The following is a 19,827-nucleotide window of genomic DNA, read 5'->3' as shown; positions in this document are numbered from 1 at the left end:
TTGTGGTGATAATACAGTTTTCATGACAACCATTGCGATTTTATGGTCATCAGCTCCTGGTACTATGGTATGTTCTAGAAGCTCTGTAATTAAGTTTTGTCGAGAGAGCACTTCCTGTTTGAAAAAGAAAAAGAAAAACGGTGATCAGGAGGGAAAATGGCCAATGAGAGGATGAGAGACTTAGAACGTAGGCGCCCTGAGCCTGTCACCCTGACTGCACGTGAATCTCAGGTAAGAGCATTGTATTAAGTAGCAGTTGGGGGTTTAATTTAAATTTCCATCTAAACAGCTATGTAACGAATATTTTTTAGAAAAACCTTTCTCTTTTTTGACCTTTAGAATAAAGAGCTTTGACCACCCCCCAGGGACACAAATGGGCTGGAAACACCAGGAGAGGGACATTGCCTTCAGAGATAACCTTCCAGCCTCGCAGTAATATCCCTCTCCAATGCTATGATTCATTGTCTGAGAAACTGTCACCTAGGAGCCCCAAAATAATTTCTCTTCCGTCATTCCAATTTAAGAGGAAAAAAGGAGACCTTTGAGTTGCAAGATAATCCTTCCGCGGATTTTCCCCTTTCTCCGACAGACAGATATTCTTTGTCTTTTATTTTCAAAAAGGCGAAAGGAAAAAAACCGTTGGTGTCCAGCTCTCTCTATATAATTTTATTATATGGGAGAAGCTGCCAGGTTTGTCCTGTGTCGCGTTTGGGAAGCAAGCTGACAAGTTTCAAATTCCACGCCGCTGACTGGAGGCGGGGCCTGGGCGTCCCCGTGTGAGAGAGGACAGTGGCTGCCCTCCCTTCTGCGGTCCCTGCGAGGGTCTCGCCACGTCGTCGGGAAGGGCTTAGGCTCTCGCCCAGCTCACGGTCAGCGCTGCAGGCGTCCTAGGTGCCATTCACGCGATCCCGGGATGCTGAGGAGGAAGCCGAGCCCGAGCCCCACTCCCCACCCCCCGCGTCCCCACTGCGGCTGGTTCCCCAGAGGCCCCGCTCGGCACCCAGGGGGAGCACGAGGCAGGAGTGTGTCCCCGCCGCTAAGGGCACCCAGCACAAGCTGCCCTGACACGGTGCCACAGACTCGGGGCTTAAACAGCAAACCTCTGGGGGCCGGACCCGGGGCCGAGGCTCCGCAAACTCATTTTCTGGTGAGGCGTCTCCTCCGTCCGGCTGTGTCCTCGCTGGGCTTCTCCGTGCGCTGTGTGTGTGAGGGGGAGGAGTGGGGGGCAGGGGGGACACACTCACCCTCTTCTCCGAAGGACACCGGTCCTGCCAGATCGGAGCCCCACCCTGCGACCTCGTCTAACAACACTCACCTCCCTAAAGGCCCTCAGTCTGAATACGGTCACTCTGGGGTTCCAGCTCCAGCTGCCCGCAGGGGGTAGGGGGGAGACACGATCGATCCATTGACCCCAGCTCATAGCGATCAAAGGGGCTGCGGGCAGCGGTAGTGGCCGAGGCTCCTGACCGACGCCGCGCTTGACGGCGTCGCGGCGTCTTGGCATCTAACTCTCGGAGCGGTTCTGCTTCCCTTTCAGATCAGCGTTTTCATGACGCACCTGTCCAACTACGGCAATGACCGTCTGGGGCCGTACACCTTCGTGCACCTGGCCGACTTCGTGCACAGCTGCACCAACCTGCGCCTGCAGACGCTGCCCCCCGTGCAGCTGGCCCGCAAGTACTTCGAGCTCTTCCCGGAGCAGAGGGACCCCCTGTGGCAGGTGACTGGCGGGGCTCCGGGGACGGTGTGGGGAGCGCAGTTGGTGAGCACGGCCCGGCCGAGTCGGGACCTCCGAGGGAGATGGCGATTAGCAGGGCCCACGTCCTCTGCCCGGCGGTCCCTTTCCCTCCCAGGACGTGTGCGGTGTGCTCAGTGGTTGAGCGTCTGTGCCTTGTTTGCTCGCTGCCACTTTGTTTGCCGGCCCGGCAGGTGGGAGAGTGTGCGTGCAGGATGCGTTAGGCTGGCGACCTCGAGCTGGTCATCTTGGGTCAGACTAAGCTGAGCGTGGGCTCTGCAAGTCCCCAGACGGTCAGCCACTGGGTCTCCAGGGAGATGGGCACCGGTGCCACCGTGACCTGAGGCCCTGCCCCTAGACCCTGGAGCAGGTGCAGACAACGCAGAGCGGATGAGGGAGGCCGTTGCGCCCCGCGCTCGCACCGTCTGTCCCTGCTCTGCCTCCCAGTTCCGTTGGGCCCGGCCAATCTGCCACCGAGCCTAATTGGTGGGCAAAGACGGCTCGGTGCCAGCCGCCCTCCCGAACAGCTCGGTGCCTGCGGGAGCCGCAAGGCCCCGTGCAGGGCACGCACACTCCCTGCCTCGTGGGGTCCCTGCGCCCTGGTTCCCGGGGCACCAGACGGCGGGTCGGACAGCGGGTCAGATAGCACCGGCCAGGTAGTGGGCAGAGCAGCGCCCGCACCCCACAGAGCCCCCGTGAAGCGGGCTCCTCACCGGCCCTCCCCGCCCTCAGGGCCCGCGTCTCTCTGTGCTCCCTAATTCCCGCCACGGCTGCCCTGTGAACAGGGTGGGACCCCGCCCGCCTGTGTTCACCGAGCGTCACGCGTGCGTGAGAAGGCGAGCTGCACAGGGGGACGAAACATAGCCTCCCTCTCAAGCCGGGGAGGCCTGGCCTGTCCGAGTCACTCGCCTTCACGTTGCAAAGTGCGTGTTGACAGCGGCTGCCACATTAGGTCACGCGATTCTCGTGGTTTGCTCAGCCGCCCTGGCCTTCTACGTTTCCACGGGACTGTGCGCTCCGATCATGTGACGCTTCCAGCAGGTCGCTTGGCCGCCGTGTACGCCAGGTAGATAAATAGCTAAAAGCATAGCTCGAGTGGTGTGCGGGGTGAATATAGTCACACCAAGTAGACGCTGAATTTCACCAAGGCGAAGCGTTGTGTCCCGTAAAATGGCCGTCACTCAGAAGTGCTCACACACTTATAAAATTGATGTCATTAAGAGTAAATGAATTCTGTTCTCACACGTTTCTTTATGAGGCATCCGTCATTCAGGGTGTAGTAACAAGAAAAAGTAGCCAGCCTAACGAAGGTTGCAGACGGCTGACAGAAAAGGAGTCAATGGCCCCAAGCGTCCCTTTTCCTTTAGAAAAAAAAATTAATGTAGAATCTGTGTTTCTTAATACTGTGTGAGGTTTTAAAATAAAGAATTGTATTTGTTGACATTTCAACATTCGTGATGCTGTTTATGTGTTAAGGAGTGAATATGATCAAAGATATGCCAGCTCCAATATGATTTGGTCAGCGTGATGATTCTAAATATTGATTGACTGTTAAATATGAAATACTGGGCTCGTTGATTGGGGGTGCAAATGGAAATGAGATGCAGAAAATAGAACTATTCCTTAGGGGACCATGTCACCTCGGAAGCATCAGAACGTATACAGACAGAGATAGGTTTCCACGTGCTGACAGTTCCTGGGAGTGTCTTCACAAATGATAGAATCAATCAGAAAAAGCTTCAGCATTCACGAATTCTTGTTGCTGTCATAGAGGTTTAGAAATTTTTGCATATACTATCACAATATAGCTTATTGAGAATTTAAGTAACACATAAGAGTAAATGGCCATCGAAAGACTCCCATTTTATCCCGTGAGTTCTATCGCTTGTAAGTGTCTTTTGACTGAAGAATAAATTTGCACACGGGTTCCATGAGCGAAAGTGCCCTTCGGTCTCGCACACTTCAGAGGACAACGGGGAGGAGACGCGGTGACGTTCCAGACGGGACCGGTCGGGCGCAGAGATGCTGACGACGGCTGGCAAATCCGGCGAGTCTCCATCGCAAGCGGGGTCCAGAAGCTGCAGGAGACCGGGCGAAGGTCAAGCGTGCAGTGCCCTCCGGTCTGACCCCGCCCCCGCCGCCCAGGGGTTCTGCTCTTGTCCTATTTGCATTCAGAAGAGCGACAGTCACGGCTGGAGGCGCGGCCGTGGTGTCCTTCAGGCGATACAAACTCAACTCCGTAAAAACAGAGCAGCACAATCCGCTCTAATTCAGCGATTCTGGCCCGTCACCCCGGCCCTACAGACAGGTGGCGCAGGCTCGTCCACGTGGCCGCCAGTCTCGGGCAGCGACGTCGCTGTCCAGGCCTCTGTGTTTGTCGGCGTGCCTTCTTACTTGGCGTAGTCCACTTTTAAAAACTGCATCAACTGTCGTTTTTCTTCGGATTTTCAATTCACACGTTTTTATTACCATGAATAAAAAGGAAACGTGCAAAACAGTGCTCTTCACATCGTTCGATTTCCTTTCGTTCTCTATGTAAATTTTCATTAGCACCAACCGCCATGCACGTGAGACGGCTTTGTCACCTAATTAAAAAGTGCAACATGAGTGTCAGCGGACAGCGTGGCTGGTGCCACGCGCAGGGCACGGGACCCCCCACCGCCGTGCCCGTGAGGACGCAGGGGGCGCCCTTCCTGAGCGTGCCCTCCCGGTCGAGTCCCTGAGCGTGGGGGTCTTAAAGTGACCGTCATGGGTTCCTGTGAACGCATGTCCCCTTTGTTTTGGGAGAATTGTCACTGTGAAGCTTGAAAGAATAGTTTCCTCTTTTTTTTTTTTTGACTCTTATTAGGGAAACAGAACCACAGCGAGGGGCAGTGGGAGGGTCAGGCTCCCCACGCTCCCTGAAGCCGTGGGAGAAGCTCGGCCTCAGGCGGGGCTCCCCCGAGTCACCGCAGTCCGACTATCGACAAGCCTCCGGCCGGCCCACCGGGGGAGCACGGTGTGCAGCCTTTGTCTCCCTGCCCGTGTCACCAGGATCAAAGTGGGAATGGAGAGAGCAGGGTGCCGAGCTCCAGGGGTCACGCCTTTGTTGATTCTGGCCGTGAACTCGTCCAACGCCAGCTCAGAAATGCCGAGATTTGAATATCTGTGGCACAAACGAATCTCAAGGCTCTTGACACGCGCATTTCCATGAGTATCACCGTGTGTCTGTAGAAGGGACAGAGTCATGCACTGCAAGAGCTGCAGCAGAAGCGAGGGTCACCCAGCCCACCTACTCATTCTAGAGAAGCGGATGTCGCCCCGTGAGCTGCAATGTCTCGTTCTGCATCACCGGCTTTTTAGGGATGCTCGGGACTGAAGCGCACGGGACCAGGGCCTCCAGCCACAGCCACGTGGAAGCCCTACGCGTGGGGCGAGCAGCTCTGTCATTGGTCCTCTGTGGGCAAAACGGCGAGGCTGCTTCAGAGGGGCTGCGTCCCCTGGACGTGCCTGTGGGACACTTTCATGCTCGTGGCCGTTACAGCCCGTGACAGCGCCTGGTGACGCTGTGGCTCTGTCCTCATCCGTGGCCCTCTCTTGTCCACCCTGCCTTATTTATGGCTCTCCGGTCGCACGTGCCATACGGTGCTGCAGACACTGAGCCTGTCACACGCCAGCTCACGCAGACCCTGGCGGGTGAAACAGCGCTCGCTCACATCAGTACCTGGGGCCAGCGCGGCGTCTCCACGGCTGTCGTCAGGACCCGTGAGGACCACACGAGCGAGCGAGCCCAAGCAGAGTGCCATGCGCAAATGCGGCCCACGGTCCTCACGTGACAGCAGGGAGCAGGCCGGTCGCTCGGGGAGCGTGAAAGCCACCAGGGCCGAGCGTAACGACAGGCGACTGTCTGCAGGTTCCAGGGGTGGGAGGGAAGTGATTAAGGAAACAGGTGCTGGCGGGCGGAGGCCACACCAGCGGCCTTTTCCGGGGACAGCGAGGACGGGGGAGCTGACAGGGGACGATGACGGAGCCACGGCGGGGGCCGCCGCGGACGAGCCTCGCGGCCGTGACGAAGCGAGCCCCTCCGCGGACCCGTGGAGGAAACCGTGGCGAGGCCCTGAGGAGCGGAGACGGCCCGCGCCTCGCCCTGCGGCCGCGCGGTGCTCCGTGACGCTTCGTTTCCGCCCCCGTGGTCACCCTGCGGCCTGTCCCGGGCCATGGCTGGGGCGCTCGTCACCGCTCCGTGGACAGCGGCACAGAGGCAGGGACTCCATCGTTACGCACGTGTTTTCTCCGAAGCGCGATTCGAGTTTACGTCACGTTCCTCTTCCGAACTCAGGGCGGTCTATTTAAAGTCCCGAGAACGCTGCCCGGTGTGGGGACGAGTCCGCCCGGTTCCCGTTCTCAGGTTTACAGCGAAGCACCTGGCCGTCTCCGCTAGACGAAGCCGTCAGACTTCGCGACATCCAGAAGCGGTGACACGCATCGTGGATTTCCCTTCTCCTGCCAGTCAGGTGCATAGATGATCCCGTCAGGTGTCAAAGTCCCCACAGAAATAACCTGCTGCGGCTTCGTCCCGGGGAGGCGACTTGTAGATTGCGCCACAAAGTCAAGTAAAATGTAAAACAATAAAATACAGTCAAATGAAATGCCGCAACGCTTCGACGCTTTCTGAATCAAAATCACCGCAAAGTAAATGTGCTTAGAGCACCCGATCCGAGGGTCACAGCGGCTAAGAAACCGAGATGACCGTGTGCCCCGCAGAGACGTCTGCTGACTTTCCTGTCGCACCTCAGTGACCGACCTAGCGATAAGAATTTTTAAATGCAGCCTCTGTTCCTGAGTGGGCGACCTACGTCCCCCGACAAGACGCCCACAGAGCCAGAGCAGCAGAGGCGGGCGCCCTCCGAACATGCTCACGGCAGCAGAGCAAACTTGGGGACACGCCAGCACCTTCGCTTGGTTTGAGCAAACGTGGGAGCACAGGTCATGAGGGTGAGTCAGAGGTGCTTTGCGTTTAAAGCAGAGCCACGGGTCTGTCACAGGGACTGCACAGAGCCACAGCCCCTCCTCCTCGGGGCCACCCCAGGGGCCACGTTTCTGCTCCTCTGCAGTTCAGGGGGTGTGACCCGCCATTGACTCCGGCGACCCCACAAATGAGCGCCGGCCACAGCGTCCCGTCCTCAGCTGCCCTGCTCGGCTCCTGCAGACGCAGCCTGCGCCCCTTCGCGGGGTCGGCCCACCTCCTGCCTGGTCTCCCTCTCGTCCTGCTGCCGTCTGTCACCCGGGACGTGGGCAGAAACACTCGAGCAGGAGTCAGGCTCAGTGCTGCGAGGAGAGGGAGCACCCCTGCGGGGCTCGGGGCTGGCAGGCGGACGGCAGGGTCGCAGCAGGCCAGCGGGGGTTGGGGGGGAGGCACCCCACGTCTCCACGCAGACTGGCTGATGGAGGGGCTGAGAACAAAGCTCCCCGGCCTGCCGAAGTCCCTCGTCAGCGAACCCGATTGCGTTCGCCTTAAATGACATGGGGAGATAAAAAATCGGACGTCAGCAGCCTGAATCACGCGGACGTGGGAAAGGGTCTTGTTTAAAGACGTGTACAAGGCGAACTTCACGAGCAGGAGGAAGGTTAAGACGATGCAGCCCAACGGGAGGCAGGAAAATGTCGAGAACGGAAGCAGATGGCAGCTTCCCTCACGTCGCCCTTGCCACAGCGGGAGCAGAGCAGCCGGGCGGGCAGAGGGGTGACGAGCGGCCCAGAGCCCTCTCAGCTCTCGTAACCGCAAAATCATGTCGCAGGGGCGCAGGGCGCTCCGAGTGCCGCCGTGAAGGCCTCGCTCCGCCCTGGCTCTCTGGCACTGGCGCATGGCCTGGGGGGGGCGATCGGTCTCTAACTGATGGTTCACGGTGTCCTTGTCAGTGACGGGTGTGGAGAGACAATGAGCAAAGCAGGTTTTCAGTAGAGAAGAGGCGAGATAGGTTAAAATGACTAGATCTAATGAGAGCAGAAGGTATTTTCACGTCTGTGTTCTCTGAAAAGACAAACTTCAGGATAAGCGGTATGATTTTTTTAAAAAAATACACGTTTTTCGCCTCATCGTGAGTTTGAGGTTTTTATTTTACTTGAGAGGAAAAATAGGGCTGCTCGTAGCCTTAAATGACACGGTCCCGCCAGAACTCACTGCCCTCCTGAGTCCGCGTCATCCGCTCAGGAAACTGTCTCTTCACCTTTGTCACGTCTATGTCAAAGTCAGCGCTCACCGGGTCAACACGTGTGCACACGGCACCTGCATCGCCTCAGCCATGTAGCCAGCACTACGGCCAGAGCCCAAGCGCTTTTAACCATTTTTTCCAAGGTTTCAACGTATCTATAGTGCTAGATACTTAAAGTTACTGTTTCCAGCAGTTTCAGATATCCAGGGAGCAATCAGAGGCTGAAAATGAAAAGAGACACAATTGCTTTGTACTTGAGAATAGCAGCGGAGCAAAGTATGAAAGTGCAGGAAAACGCTTTGCTTTTTCTTGGGAAGACACTTTGACTCATAATCTTTGCCAGAAATACTCTTCTCTCTCTCTCGCTCTCTCTCTCTCTCACACACACACACGCACACGCACATGCACATGCACACAATTTAACTGTGGAGACAACCTCAGCTTTGGAGTCCAAATCTGCAACCCATTTGCCGTGTGACCTTCAGCAAGGCCTAAACAGAACACCTTGCATCTCCGCTTCCTCAGCTGGAAAGAAGAGATAATGATACCTGCCTTGCCAGGTCGCTCTGAGGATTAGAAATAATCTACGTCAAGCAGACGCCTGGAATGTATAGAAAGGGGATCAACAAAAGTGAGGTATTATGTCAGCCGTTAGTCAAATATTTAGACAGTAGAAGGAAATTCAGAGCAGGCGAGTCTAAACAAACCTTTCGGAATACAAACTTGGGAACGCAAATACCTGGTAACGAAGGGGTCATTAAGAGACAGGAACGAGCCAAGAAAAGAGGCAGAAGCAGCATCAGACAGCGCTAAAGGGCAAACGGGCAGGACCGCGGTCACGGAGACACCGTCTGCCTGGCCCGAGGCTGACAGGTGCCACTGGCTGCACGCCGGGCACAGGGCACAGTGAAGGAGCGTGAACTGGACACCTGGTGACAACGTTTGGGACAGCGAGTGCTGCGGCCTCCGCGTTGTACTTGGTGATTGGCTCCTGCTGGCATTTTCTGGGAAAGTTCAGAAGTGACTCTGGACTCCGAGAAAACGGGACGTGTTCAGTCAAAGGAAAGTCTTCTCGAGTGTTAAGTTGAAGCCACCTGTCCTGGGAAGGCGTTATTTCGCCCGTTTTGCATGGGGACATTTGAATGGCAAGGAAGTGCCGGCAGTGAAGAAGCTCGGTGGCCCACTGCGCATGTCGCACCAGGAACAGTCTGGGAAAGACTGACTTTCAGCGTGACGCTGGCCGACCCCTGCCCCGGCTCACCTGCCTTTGCGAGGCGGGAAGAGAGCGGCTAACAAACGGAACACCTGCCCCAGGTGCGTCCCTGGTCACGTGCGGAGAAGCTCCAGGAGCGCGGGCGCAGCGACTGTCGCCCTGTCACCCTGTCACCCTGTCCCCGACATCCAGCCGAGGAAGCGGAAATGGTGACGGGGTGCGGGGGGGGAGGGGGTCTGTGTATGATCTAAAGCGATGACGGAAATTCAGCAAGGACAGGCCTGCGTGGGGTGGCATGGGGCAGAGAGAGGGGTGTGGGGGACAGGGTTTTCTTAGGGGTTCGGGGGAAAACGTCCACGCAGTTCGCATCCCAGCGCGTTTCAAACCCCGCCGCGCCCGCGAGTGCGCGCTCACTGCGCCTGCCCGGCCGCCCCTCGGCCCCTCAGCCCCTCGGCCCCTCGGCCCCTCAGCCCCTTGGCCCCTGGCTCCACGGCGCGGTCGCCAGTCGCCATGACGGGCCTGCCCGCCAGGAGTGCGCAAGCCGAGGACGCACGTGGGCCCCGCCGGCCCGAAGCTGTACCGGTTGCAAGCCGGGCCACCGGGCCCTGGGCCTGCTGTGACAGTGGCCCCAGGCAGGGCGGCTGGCACCTCAGGCTCACCTCCTGCAGGCAGCTTGCCGTTCCGGTTCCACTCAAAACTATCAGCAGCTTCCTGTCACCAGTCAGTGACACAGAGCAACGAAACCCAAGGAGCCGCCTAGCGCCCTGGGCCTGGAAGCGGTCGTGGGGCTGCTCCAGCACTGGACTCTGAGGGCTGCTGGCCACCGGGGGGCACCCCCGGAGCTTCGCTGCTTTATCCCAGGCCTCTGAGTGCGTGTGCCTGCCAAGGCTCCCCCCACCTGTCACCTGTCACCTGCCGGGTCCAGCCACCATCATGTCACCAGCTCGACAGGCCAGCGCCAAGTCCTAGAGTGTGAGATGAGCCAGGGCCTGTCCGTCTGGATAATGACCCTGAGGAGAATTGGCTTTGAAAGTTATTTTTGAGAAAAATGTTATTTTGAAGAAAAATATATTTAAATCATATTTTTCTTTTTTTAGTGCTTTTTGCCATCTTTGAAAGTAAAGAAAGCTTCGAAACGAGAAGGGAGGAGACTAAACAAATTAAAGAGCGAGAATTCGGATGAAATGGAGGGTTTACTCTGGCATTCTTTAGTTGAACTTGGGAAGTTCAGCTGCAGTAAGCGTGTCCTGACAGTCCCCTATTTTTAATGAGATAAGTTATGTTCTGAGCTAAAATGAAACATTACTGAGAAATTTATGATCGTGCGAAACCGGTATTTGACAAAATGGTCAAAAGAATCACAATTAAAGACAACTTATTTGACAAGTTTTATCTCGAAAAATATTTGTCAAAAGAAAAGACTTTAAATGAACACAAGTGTAAAAATTCAGTCTCTAATAGTTAGACATTTCAATATTGAAAAAATTAGAATTGGAAGTATCTTCCAATTTGACAGAATTTAATCTGCACGTACCTCAAACCGATAAAGTATTTCTCCAGTTAAAAACATACTGACCTACAGAGAAGAGTTGATTGAAAATGTCAACATTTCAAATTTATTGACCATAAAGCAACTCTGAAGAGGATTGCCGGCAGTTTTCTGGAAAAATGAAACAGTGAGATCATACCAAAAACAGCCATTCTTCAGAGGGACTTTGGTGACGAGGTGTTACAGAAAGAACTGATTAAGGTCCATAAATAGGAACCGTAAATGATCAGCCGTCTTATGTCATTTTAAATATTTGGATAAAACATTATCATTGTTTTAATGCCCAACATATGTTTTTTAGAAAGAATTTGATTTATGAAAGTGGTTTTTGAAGATAATTATAATTTATGTTACCAGTATAACACGGTCAATTCGCCAGTCGATAAATCTTTCAAAAACGGCATCGTTTGCATTTAAAGGCCCCTTTAATTCTCAAAGTGCCGTGATTCGGGTGACACGGCACGCACTGGGGAGCAGGACGGGGTTGCGACGGGGATGACGCTGGACCATGGAGTTGTGCGTCTGGTCTTTCCTCGCCGCAGCCGTCCCGCAGTGACCCCTGCGCGGTTCCAGGTGCGGCCTGAGAGACAGGACAGGGGGAGGGACCCGGCCCTTGGCCTGCGTGCGATTGGCTGACGGGGCAGGGCCACGCTGTGGGGTCAGCAAGGCCAGTGGGGCTGGGTTCCAGGATGGCCTTGCAGCCCCCAGGGAGGAAGCGGAGCCAATGTGGGCGGAGCATAGATGACCCAGAGAGTGTGGCCAGACCAGGGTCAGAGAGGTCAAGGCCGAGGGGCACGGGTGGGAGCACAGATCGGGGGAGAGGGTGGCTTCTGGGCGGTGGAACTGAGTTGGATGCGGGACAGGACGAGAACAGGGGAGACTGGCTGGAGGGGAAGGGCCACTGTGTCCAGAGCCACCGGGCATCCGCGAGCTGGACCTGCCCCAGTCCCCGGCCAGGCGTGAACCCGGCCGCCCACGGTAGCACCGCCGGCCTCATTACGCTTCCTCCTTGCAGAACCCCTGCGATGACAAACGGCACAAGGACATCTGGTCCAGGGAGAAAACGTGCGACCACTTACCGAAGTTCCTCATCATCGGGCCCCAGAAAACAGGTACGGACCTCCGCCCGTGCCGCTCGCGGGCTGTGTTTGTTTTCGCCGTGTGACGGGGGCCACTGTCTGCATCCCAGTTCCTCTCTGTCACCCTGGCCACACCCCTCAGACGTCCCCAGCCCCGCCTGCAAACCAGACGTAAGGGCTAAACCTTTAACTATAGATTTTAAAACTAGCGAACAGACGTCAAATGTTTGACAACTTTGAGGCCGTATGTCCTGGTTCTGATATCCGATTTTTAATTTCTCCTTTTTATGGCTTTGCCTAACTAACTGGTCAGTTCACTTGTCTTTTACAAGTGCTATAGCTAGATTCCAACTCTCCGAGCGTGTGTGTTTGAATAATCATTAGGCATAAATGTGGTTGGGACGAGTTTCCTGACACCCAGAGGGTCATCGGGCATTCTTTCCCTGGGTACTCTGCGGAGGACCAGTGTGTGAGAATGTGCTAAACAAGACTGAGAGTATTTCACCAACGCGATGACACTTCCAATTAGAATATTTTACACTTTCTTCAATACGTGGCAGTTTTATACACTTTGCTCATGTCCTGATTAATTAAAGTTTTTATTGAGCTGCATATTTTGAATTCACTCCTTCGACGAGAAACATTTTCACCAGTGAATGCGCAAAGCATAACACGGACGAGCCGTTAACAGTAAATCAGCCCGGCCCCGGGAGGGGATTTGTAATATGGGCGAGAAGATCTTTTTTGGGGTCGTGGGCGAACTCTCCAGACTATCAGGCATTGTTTGTTGAAATCTCTTCTTCCTCCAAGAATGTAAATTGTATTACCGCAGTAACGTGCGGACTGGGGAGGGAAAATCAGCACGCATTTTCAGATCGATCTCTTCCGTGGTCGTTTCCGACGTGCATTAATTTCCTGCCAGGCCCACCCCCTGTGCCAACTCTGGACGGCTAACTCTGCTGACGGCACAGAGCGGCCCCACGTTGCACACTCACGTCACACACTGAGCTTAAAGGCGCTGCTGCGACCTTTCGTCCCTGGATGGCATCACTTCTTAGTTCCGCTAGAAAACTGCGGGCCGGTAGATATCAATCTAGTTTTGTCCTTGTTGGTGTTTATGAAGACAGTGACACACCTTTAGATTTTAGTATTTGACCTACACGGACGGAAACGATAAGACTTTCAGCCGGGCTGTGACTTTCCCCAGAACAAGTTAAAAATAAAGAGATCAGATGCTAGCGTGCCACACGCTCAGAGAATGCTTTCTGATGTGGCCATGGCTGGGACGCTTCCCACGGCCCTTCCGTCCTGGCCGTCCAGGGCCCTCCCCTGTCCCCCTTGTTGCTCCAGCTGGCAGGACGGCTCTGTCAGAGGCCGTCATGCCCGAGGACGGGCACAAGGAAGTGCAAGGAACCGGCCTCCATACCCTGCTGTCTGCAAACAACACAGATGTGACCCATACCCCCTCGCAGTCGGCTGGGCTGTCGGTGGCTCCCAGACCCGCAGGCAGGAGAGGAGGGACGGGCTAGCCCATCCGGCGCTGAGTCCTGGGGGCCCACGGGCAGAGAGGCCAGGTCACGATGCCAGCCACATTTCGACACGGGGAGGTGGGGGCGGGGGTTAGGGAGGTGAGGAATTCCCCGCAGGGCGAACGTCCTGCGGTAACTGCAAAGCCTGCTCATCCCCCGGCCTCCCACAGCCCGGCGACATGTCCATGCCGGCTTCCTGGGCCCCGCTCGCCCGTGAGCTCAGTCCGGGAGCTGACCGCGTGTCGGGGCACCCTTCCAAGGTGCCAGGCCATTCCGCGTCCTCCTCAAAGCGTTTACACCGGACGCCAGATAAAATCTAGCGTGTGTGCGGGGCAGGGACACAGGGGACAGTGAAGTCACACGCTGGGTGCCAGGGCCCAGAGTGCGTGATCACGCCGTTGAGGAGCCCCTTTCCCTGGCGAAGGGTTCGCTCCTGCTCCCTGTCCCAGGCTCCGGCGGCCCGCCTGCTCCTGGCAGCATGGAGGGGCCCCGAACGCACTGACCCCTGCTGCCCGGGGGCCATTCTGCGGCCAGCAGACGAGTGACGTTCCCACGTGCGCTGAGCGAGGGTACGAAGGCCTTTCTTCTGCAGCGACGGTTCAGAAACGCTCCTTACCTTCGCTTTGCCGGGGGGCCGTCTGCTCTCAGCATCTCAGGGGCTCACCCGTCCCTGTCCTCAGCTCCTGTGTGTCTCAAAAATCTCCTCGTCTCATTCTCTCTCTTTGTCCCTCTCTCAATACACACACAGACACACACAGACACACACAGACACACACATACACAGACACACAGAGACACGCACACACACACAGACACACACAGACATACACGCACACACACAGACAAATATATACACACATACACACACACGCACACAGACACGCTCACTCTCATCGCCAGCCAAACACTTCCGTGTAGGTCCCGTCCTAGAAGGTGTTCGCGAGGCGCCTGTCTGACTCCGCCGCCTCCGGGGACGGCCCTGTCCTCTCCTCCCGGTGCCTCGTTTTGAACTTCCGTGGTTGTCAGGAGAGATCGGATCGGTTCTGCAAAACCGCCGGCCTCACGTGTCGCTGTCGGCGCGTTCGAGGTGGCCGTCCCGCCCGGCGCCCCGGCCTCTAGCTCAGTCCTTAACCAGCTGCGACTCCTTAGACTCTTTACGGAGTCGATACAATTCGATTCCATATCTGTTCGTTTTTAATCAGTAATTCCGTCTCCTCGGGGCGTTTGTTAATCGGCGCCCTCCCGTGTCTCGCGGGGCGCCCGTGCTGCGTGAGTACCCACCCCCCCCAGCCCGCCCCGGCCCATGGCCTTGGATGGGCCCCGCCTGCCCCGCCCGCTCCCGCCTCTGCTCGGCTTGGTGGCAGATCACGCTGTGGGCACCGAAGCCCAGTAGCCCTCACTCCTGTGAGCTGAGACGCTTCACAGCAAAGCGCCGGTTCTCTCGTGAGCCCCTCTGCTGCCAGGTGCCACTGCCATCGCGTGTGCTGCCAGCCCAGCTGTGCGGCCTGACCCTCGCTGCCCCAGGAAACCCAGCAGACTGCCCTGGGTCCCGTCACCTGGTCTCTGCAGCCCCCGCTGTCAGGCTCAGCCACCCCATGTCACCAGGGCAGGACCCCCACAGGGCCCTGTTTCCGGAGCCCTGCCCCCCTTAACCCTTGTGGGAACGCTTGTTTTAAGGTACAACCTTAGAAAGCACCTCCTCCTGGCAGCCCCCACTGGCCTCCCATGCTCTCCTGTGCTGGGGGGCATTCGCCTGTCCCCGCACCCTGGGGCCAGTCTCCCCAGGCGAGTGCCCGTTCTCTTGACCCACGTGCACACGCTCTGAGTGTGCAGAGGCCAGCGAGTGTGTCTTTCTATCCGGAGTCGTCACCAGTCTTTGCCACAGGGGTGTGCACGGAGCAGCCACAGTCAGCGGGCGTGGAACGATTTGGTTCTATTCGGTGGTTCTGGGTGTCGTGTTCCCTGGGGGCCCACCGGGTTCAGGTGAGTGCTCCTCGTCCCGGATGTGTTAGCACTCACCTGACCCCGGGGGAGGGGCATGGGACCGCTGATTCCTGAAGTCCTGCCCTGGCCGGATCGGCTGTCCCCTCACCTGGCCAGCTATGAATACCTAGGCAAGTGTTTAGGTCGATAGAATCACAGGGACCAACGACCGCCCAAAACACCACTTGGCTTGTTGCCACATGAGACTCATGTCCTCGATTTCAAGGAAATCGTGTCGGCCTGGGAGAACCGGCCGACTGAAAATCGCAAACATTCTGCTAAAATAACCTGTGTCCCCCCCTCCCTCACTGTGACCTTGGCCCCCTCTCTCGCTGTGACCTGGTTCGCTGACCTTTGGCCCTCACTGACCTTGGCCCGCTTCCTCCACCAGGGACCACGGCGCTCTGCCTGTTCCTCCTCATGCACCCCTCCGTGGCCAGCAGCCTGCCCAGCCCCCGGACGCTCGAGGAAGTTCAGTTCTTCAATGGCAACAACTACCACAAGGGCCTGGACTGGTAAGGGGTGCGGGGGGCCGTGACGGTGGCACACGGTCACTCGGGCCAGGTGGCCGCGGGGGCATCGGCGGAGGCGGGCGGGTCGGTTGCGTTCGGTTCCGCCACAGTCAACTCGGCTGGTTGATTTATGATGACGACGCGTTTTCTCAGCGTTCCTGTAATTTGATCTGGACGGTGTGATAGCGATGATATTTTTCTGGTAAATTACCGTGATAGAATTGCAGACTCTTTTTCGTCGGGATCAGTCACCAGGACGCTGAAAGTGCCCCTGAGGCGTATCGCTGTCTCACGGCGCCTCGAAGGTTTTTAACGAAGCGATTCCTTTGCCCCGACGCTTGAGAAACGAATAAGTCAGTAGGTTTCGTTTCGTCCTCTGTGATGTGCACCCTCATTAACCACGTGGGCTGTAAATGTGCGTTGTGACGTAAGCCGACGTTTGTCACGCAAACACTAACGGAGCGTTTCCAAACCCGTGCTGATTCTAGTCGTGCACGTGTGTAAACGCACTATTACTTTGCACGTGATACATTGTGAAAAAATTCGAAATGACAGTATTTTTCCTAAACCAAAAGAGAATGAGCCTGACGCCAGACCCGGAATTTTCTCGGAGGCTTTTTTCTAGCTCTGTCCCAACTTTCTAAGAAAACGCGGCCCGAGGCCCGGCTCCCCCGGCGCATGCTCTGTGGTGTGGACCCGTCTCCTTCAGACGCGCCTGGGGCAGAGTGGGGCAGGGCATGCGGGACGTCTCAGTGCCATGTCCCCGTGCCCCCAGGACGGCCCTGGCCTGCGTCCCTGCCCGGAGACCAGGTGACTCTGGGGAGGGCTTGCCGGCCGCTGACAGCAGAGCCGTGGCTTTCTCTGTGAACTCGGGTGGGACACCAGGCGTCCCACGGGGACACAGCTGCGACCGTTCACCGCTCCACGTTGGGGACACGGTAACATGCGTCAAAAAGGAAACAGCTTCCGATCCTGTGCACTTTCGCCCAGCTCCAGAATTTCGCGTGCAAGTCTGCAAACATTAGCTTACGATTTTAAAGTAGTTACTAGACAGTGCGGTGTCATTTGCTGCCTATGGAGGCTGAGCTGAGTCTTCCTGGGTCTGGCTTTCGATGGCACAGAAAACTGTCCCAAATCTGAAGGACAAAGGAAGGACCTGCCCTCTGTCCCCTAACAGCCTGGCCAGAGCCCCTCGCTGCCCTAACGGGACAGTCGGCCGTTTTCACAGAGTGTATAGAATAATGGCCATTTCCGCTGTCACAATACCAGTAGTTACAAATGGACAGCCACGACCGTGAAAACGTTCAAACGATCTCGTGTCCGTAGCAGGGGCGGGCGCCGACCCCAGACTAACGGCCTCTCTCCACCTCCAGGTACATGGCCTTCTTCCCGACGCCGCCCAACGCCACCACCGACTTCCTGTTTGAGAAGAGCGCCAGTTACTTCCACTCGGAGGACGCCCCCAAGCGAGCTGCCTCTTTGGTCCCCAAAGCCAAGATCATCACCATCCTCATCGACCCCTCGGACCGGGCGTACTCGTGGTACCAGGTAGGAGGCAGGGGCCGCCCCGTGGAGCACGTGGGCACCGTGTGCTGGCAGCACTGGAGGTGGCACAGACAGGGACAGTGAGTTGGCGCCAAGGGAAGCGTGACGTATCGGGGGTGTCTAGGGATTCAAAGCAACAGAATCTGGAGCAAACACGGTGCCAAGGGAGAATCAAATTTCCCTTCTGGGCCACCGGACGGCGGCCGCGTACAGCGGGTCCTCGAAAACGTTTCACTGGGCATCATTTTGTGACATGTGCCAGCCCCTCTCGTTTGCACCTAGCGCCTGCGGTAAAACTGGCTTTGTTGCTGTCCCGAGACCCTATCGAGGACATTGGGCGGGGCCTGACTGTATTCCCACGAGAAGAGAGGGGAGAAGCAACGGGCACGTGTCGGGGGGGAGGGGGGAGGCTGGCAGGTGGTGACCGTGAGGGGAATCACTGTCACACTGGACGGAACCGGCAGCAGCGGGTGCCCTGGGAGAGGCCCGAGCAGGAGACAGATCTGGGAAGCAGAGCAGAAAGCCACGTGACCTGAAGGCCGGGGACGGAGAGGCCGGGGTGTCTGTCCTTGCTTGGGGGAGCTGGGGCCAGGGACTCTGGCGGAGAGAGGGGAGCGAAACCTGTGTACGGGGCGAGGCGAAGGTGGTCGGAGAAACGTCAGATCCCGCAGCGTCGGGGCCCAGCTGAAGCGGCGACCGTGAGTCGGCGGTGGCGACCTTGTGCCCCGACGACACGTGAGCGATGAAGTCTGCTGCGTGCGGAAGGCAGCGCCCGGGTCGAGAAGGCGAGGCGGGACTCTAGTGCGCGCGGTCAGGCACCAGTTCCTCTGCGTTATTTTCTCCTTCCTTTTTCTTGACTTTTCGAAATCTCTTCACTGGACACGTATTCCCCAGAACGAGTGGTGGCGGACGGAAGGGCATGACATCGCCGGTGGCCGGAGGGCCGAGGGGACCACGTGGGTCGGGAGTGAGAGTCAGACCTGGCGTGAGGCTCGTGAGTCGCGTCTGCTCCGACACACGCACGTGCTTTTTTCTCACTTTATGAGAAAACTCATGTTGCAAAGCAAGACAGACTTACTTTTTTTAACACTGTGCCGAAAGCGTTGAAACGTTAAGGCTTCGTTAACATTCGAATGCAGATACTTAGGGCAAAATGGTGCACGTTTTCTTAGCAGAAAACATGGCCACTGCTTAGAGCAGATTTATATGAACGTTTCCTCTTTTTTCACATAGATGAAACCATTTAAAGAGAAGAGAATCGAAGCCTGCTTTTTCAAGTAAATTCTTTAAACACACACATTTGAAAGGGATAATTTTTTCTGATAGTGCTTTCTATTGCCCTATTGCTAAGAGTAGGATCCCCAAAGTCCCCACATTTCAAAATAATGCAGCCGATTATTTGGCTGGTCCTGGCCATTCGGTAAATGCTATAAACCTGAGCCTCGGCGGGTGTCGGTCAGAAGCCCCCGCGAGCCTCGCCTGCCCCCCCGCGTTTCTGCCCCACGGTTTTATAATGCGCCTCACGGAGGGGCGTAGAGCTATATTTTTTTTCATAAAATACATCCCTTCGTGACTTCTGGTCCTATTGTTATGCTAATCTTCACAGTCGCAGAAATATAAAGAAAAGTTGGTGCTGAACTGGTGTAAATGAACGTAGAGTGAATTAAGTACAGCTCCAAATGATGGCCGCGTCGAGCGGGAAACGTAGCCCGGCCGCGTTTATGCGCCCACGGCGTGTTTATAGTTCTTGCTCTCGTTACGTAGTTTCTCCGCGTTACATTAACTACGTGGATTGTGTCGTCTGTACTGTGTACTCGGCTTCGTATGTGCAGACAGATGCGGGGGTCAGTAAGTAATGAGAGGGCCTCAGGAGTCCTCTGGTCCACCACCCGCTGGGCACCCCGGCCCCAGCCACGCCCTACCGCTCGGTGACTTGTGTCTCTAAGCCCCGCGTGGGGCCCGCGGTCACTCCGCCGTGCCGGCCACAGCCCCGCCCTTGCCCGCAGTGAGCTTCCTTGGCGTGGACATCTCAGATGCCTCGCAGAATGGACGCGTCCGACCCCACGCCTCATCCACCTCACCCGCCCTGAACTTCAGGGCTGTAGCTCTGTTAATTGCCGTGTTTATCGTTTTCTGATCAAAATCTTTCCCATCCCATTTTAGCTCAAAAGCTTCAGCCGTTGATTAGCACAGACCCCTTCCCCTCCCATTCAGAGCTAATCGCTCGTGGGTCCCCGTCGCGACAGACAGCGCACGCCTCCCGCCAAACGCACGGCGCTGTTATTACGATCTGTTGACCTGTCGTCTCCCGGGCGAGATCTGATTCCTCGATAGTGATGATGGCGCCTTTTCCATCTCCAGAGTCTGCCGTTCTGGTGGGGGGCTCGGGGAATGGTCCCAGAACCGCACGGACCGTGAATCCCCCTCGCGCTGGGCTGGGCTCCCGCGCCTGACTCACGAGGTCTGATGGGAAGGACCGGGCTTTAAAAAC

General features: G+C 56.7%; 1 protein-coding gene across 1 annotated transcript in view; it reads left to right on the top strand.

Moving 5' to 3' along the window:
- The window catches only part of LOC120589351 (bifunctional heparan sulfate N-deacetylase/N-sulfotransferase 4-like), a 145,919-nt gene that overhangs the window by 117,920 nt on the left and 8,172 nt on the right, over window positions 1-19,827 (top strand). The window contains exons 5-8 of the mRNA XM_039846914.1: window positions 1,538-1,720; window positions 11,704-11,800; window positions 15,671-15,794; window positions 17,165-17,339. Of these exons, the coding sequence (XP_039702848.1) occupies window positions 1,538-1,720; window positions 11,704-11,800; window positions 15,671-15,794; window positions 17,165-17,339 (579 nt within the window). The remainder of the gene's footprint in view (window positions 1-1,537; window positions 1,721-11,703; window positions 11,801-15,670; window positions 15,795-17,164; window positions 17,340-19,827) is intronic.

The sequence above is a fragment of the Pteropus medius genome, unplaced genomic scaffold, assembly GCF_902729225.1.
Source record: "Pteropus medius unplaced genomic scaffold, Ma_sr-lr_union100, whole genome shotgun sequence".
Lineage (NCBI taxonomy): Eukaryota > Metazoa > Chordata > Mammalia > Chiroptera > Pteropodidae > Pteropus > Pteropus medius.
This window is presented reverse-complemented; position numbering and strand designations above follow the sequence as displayed.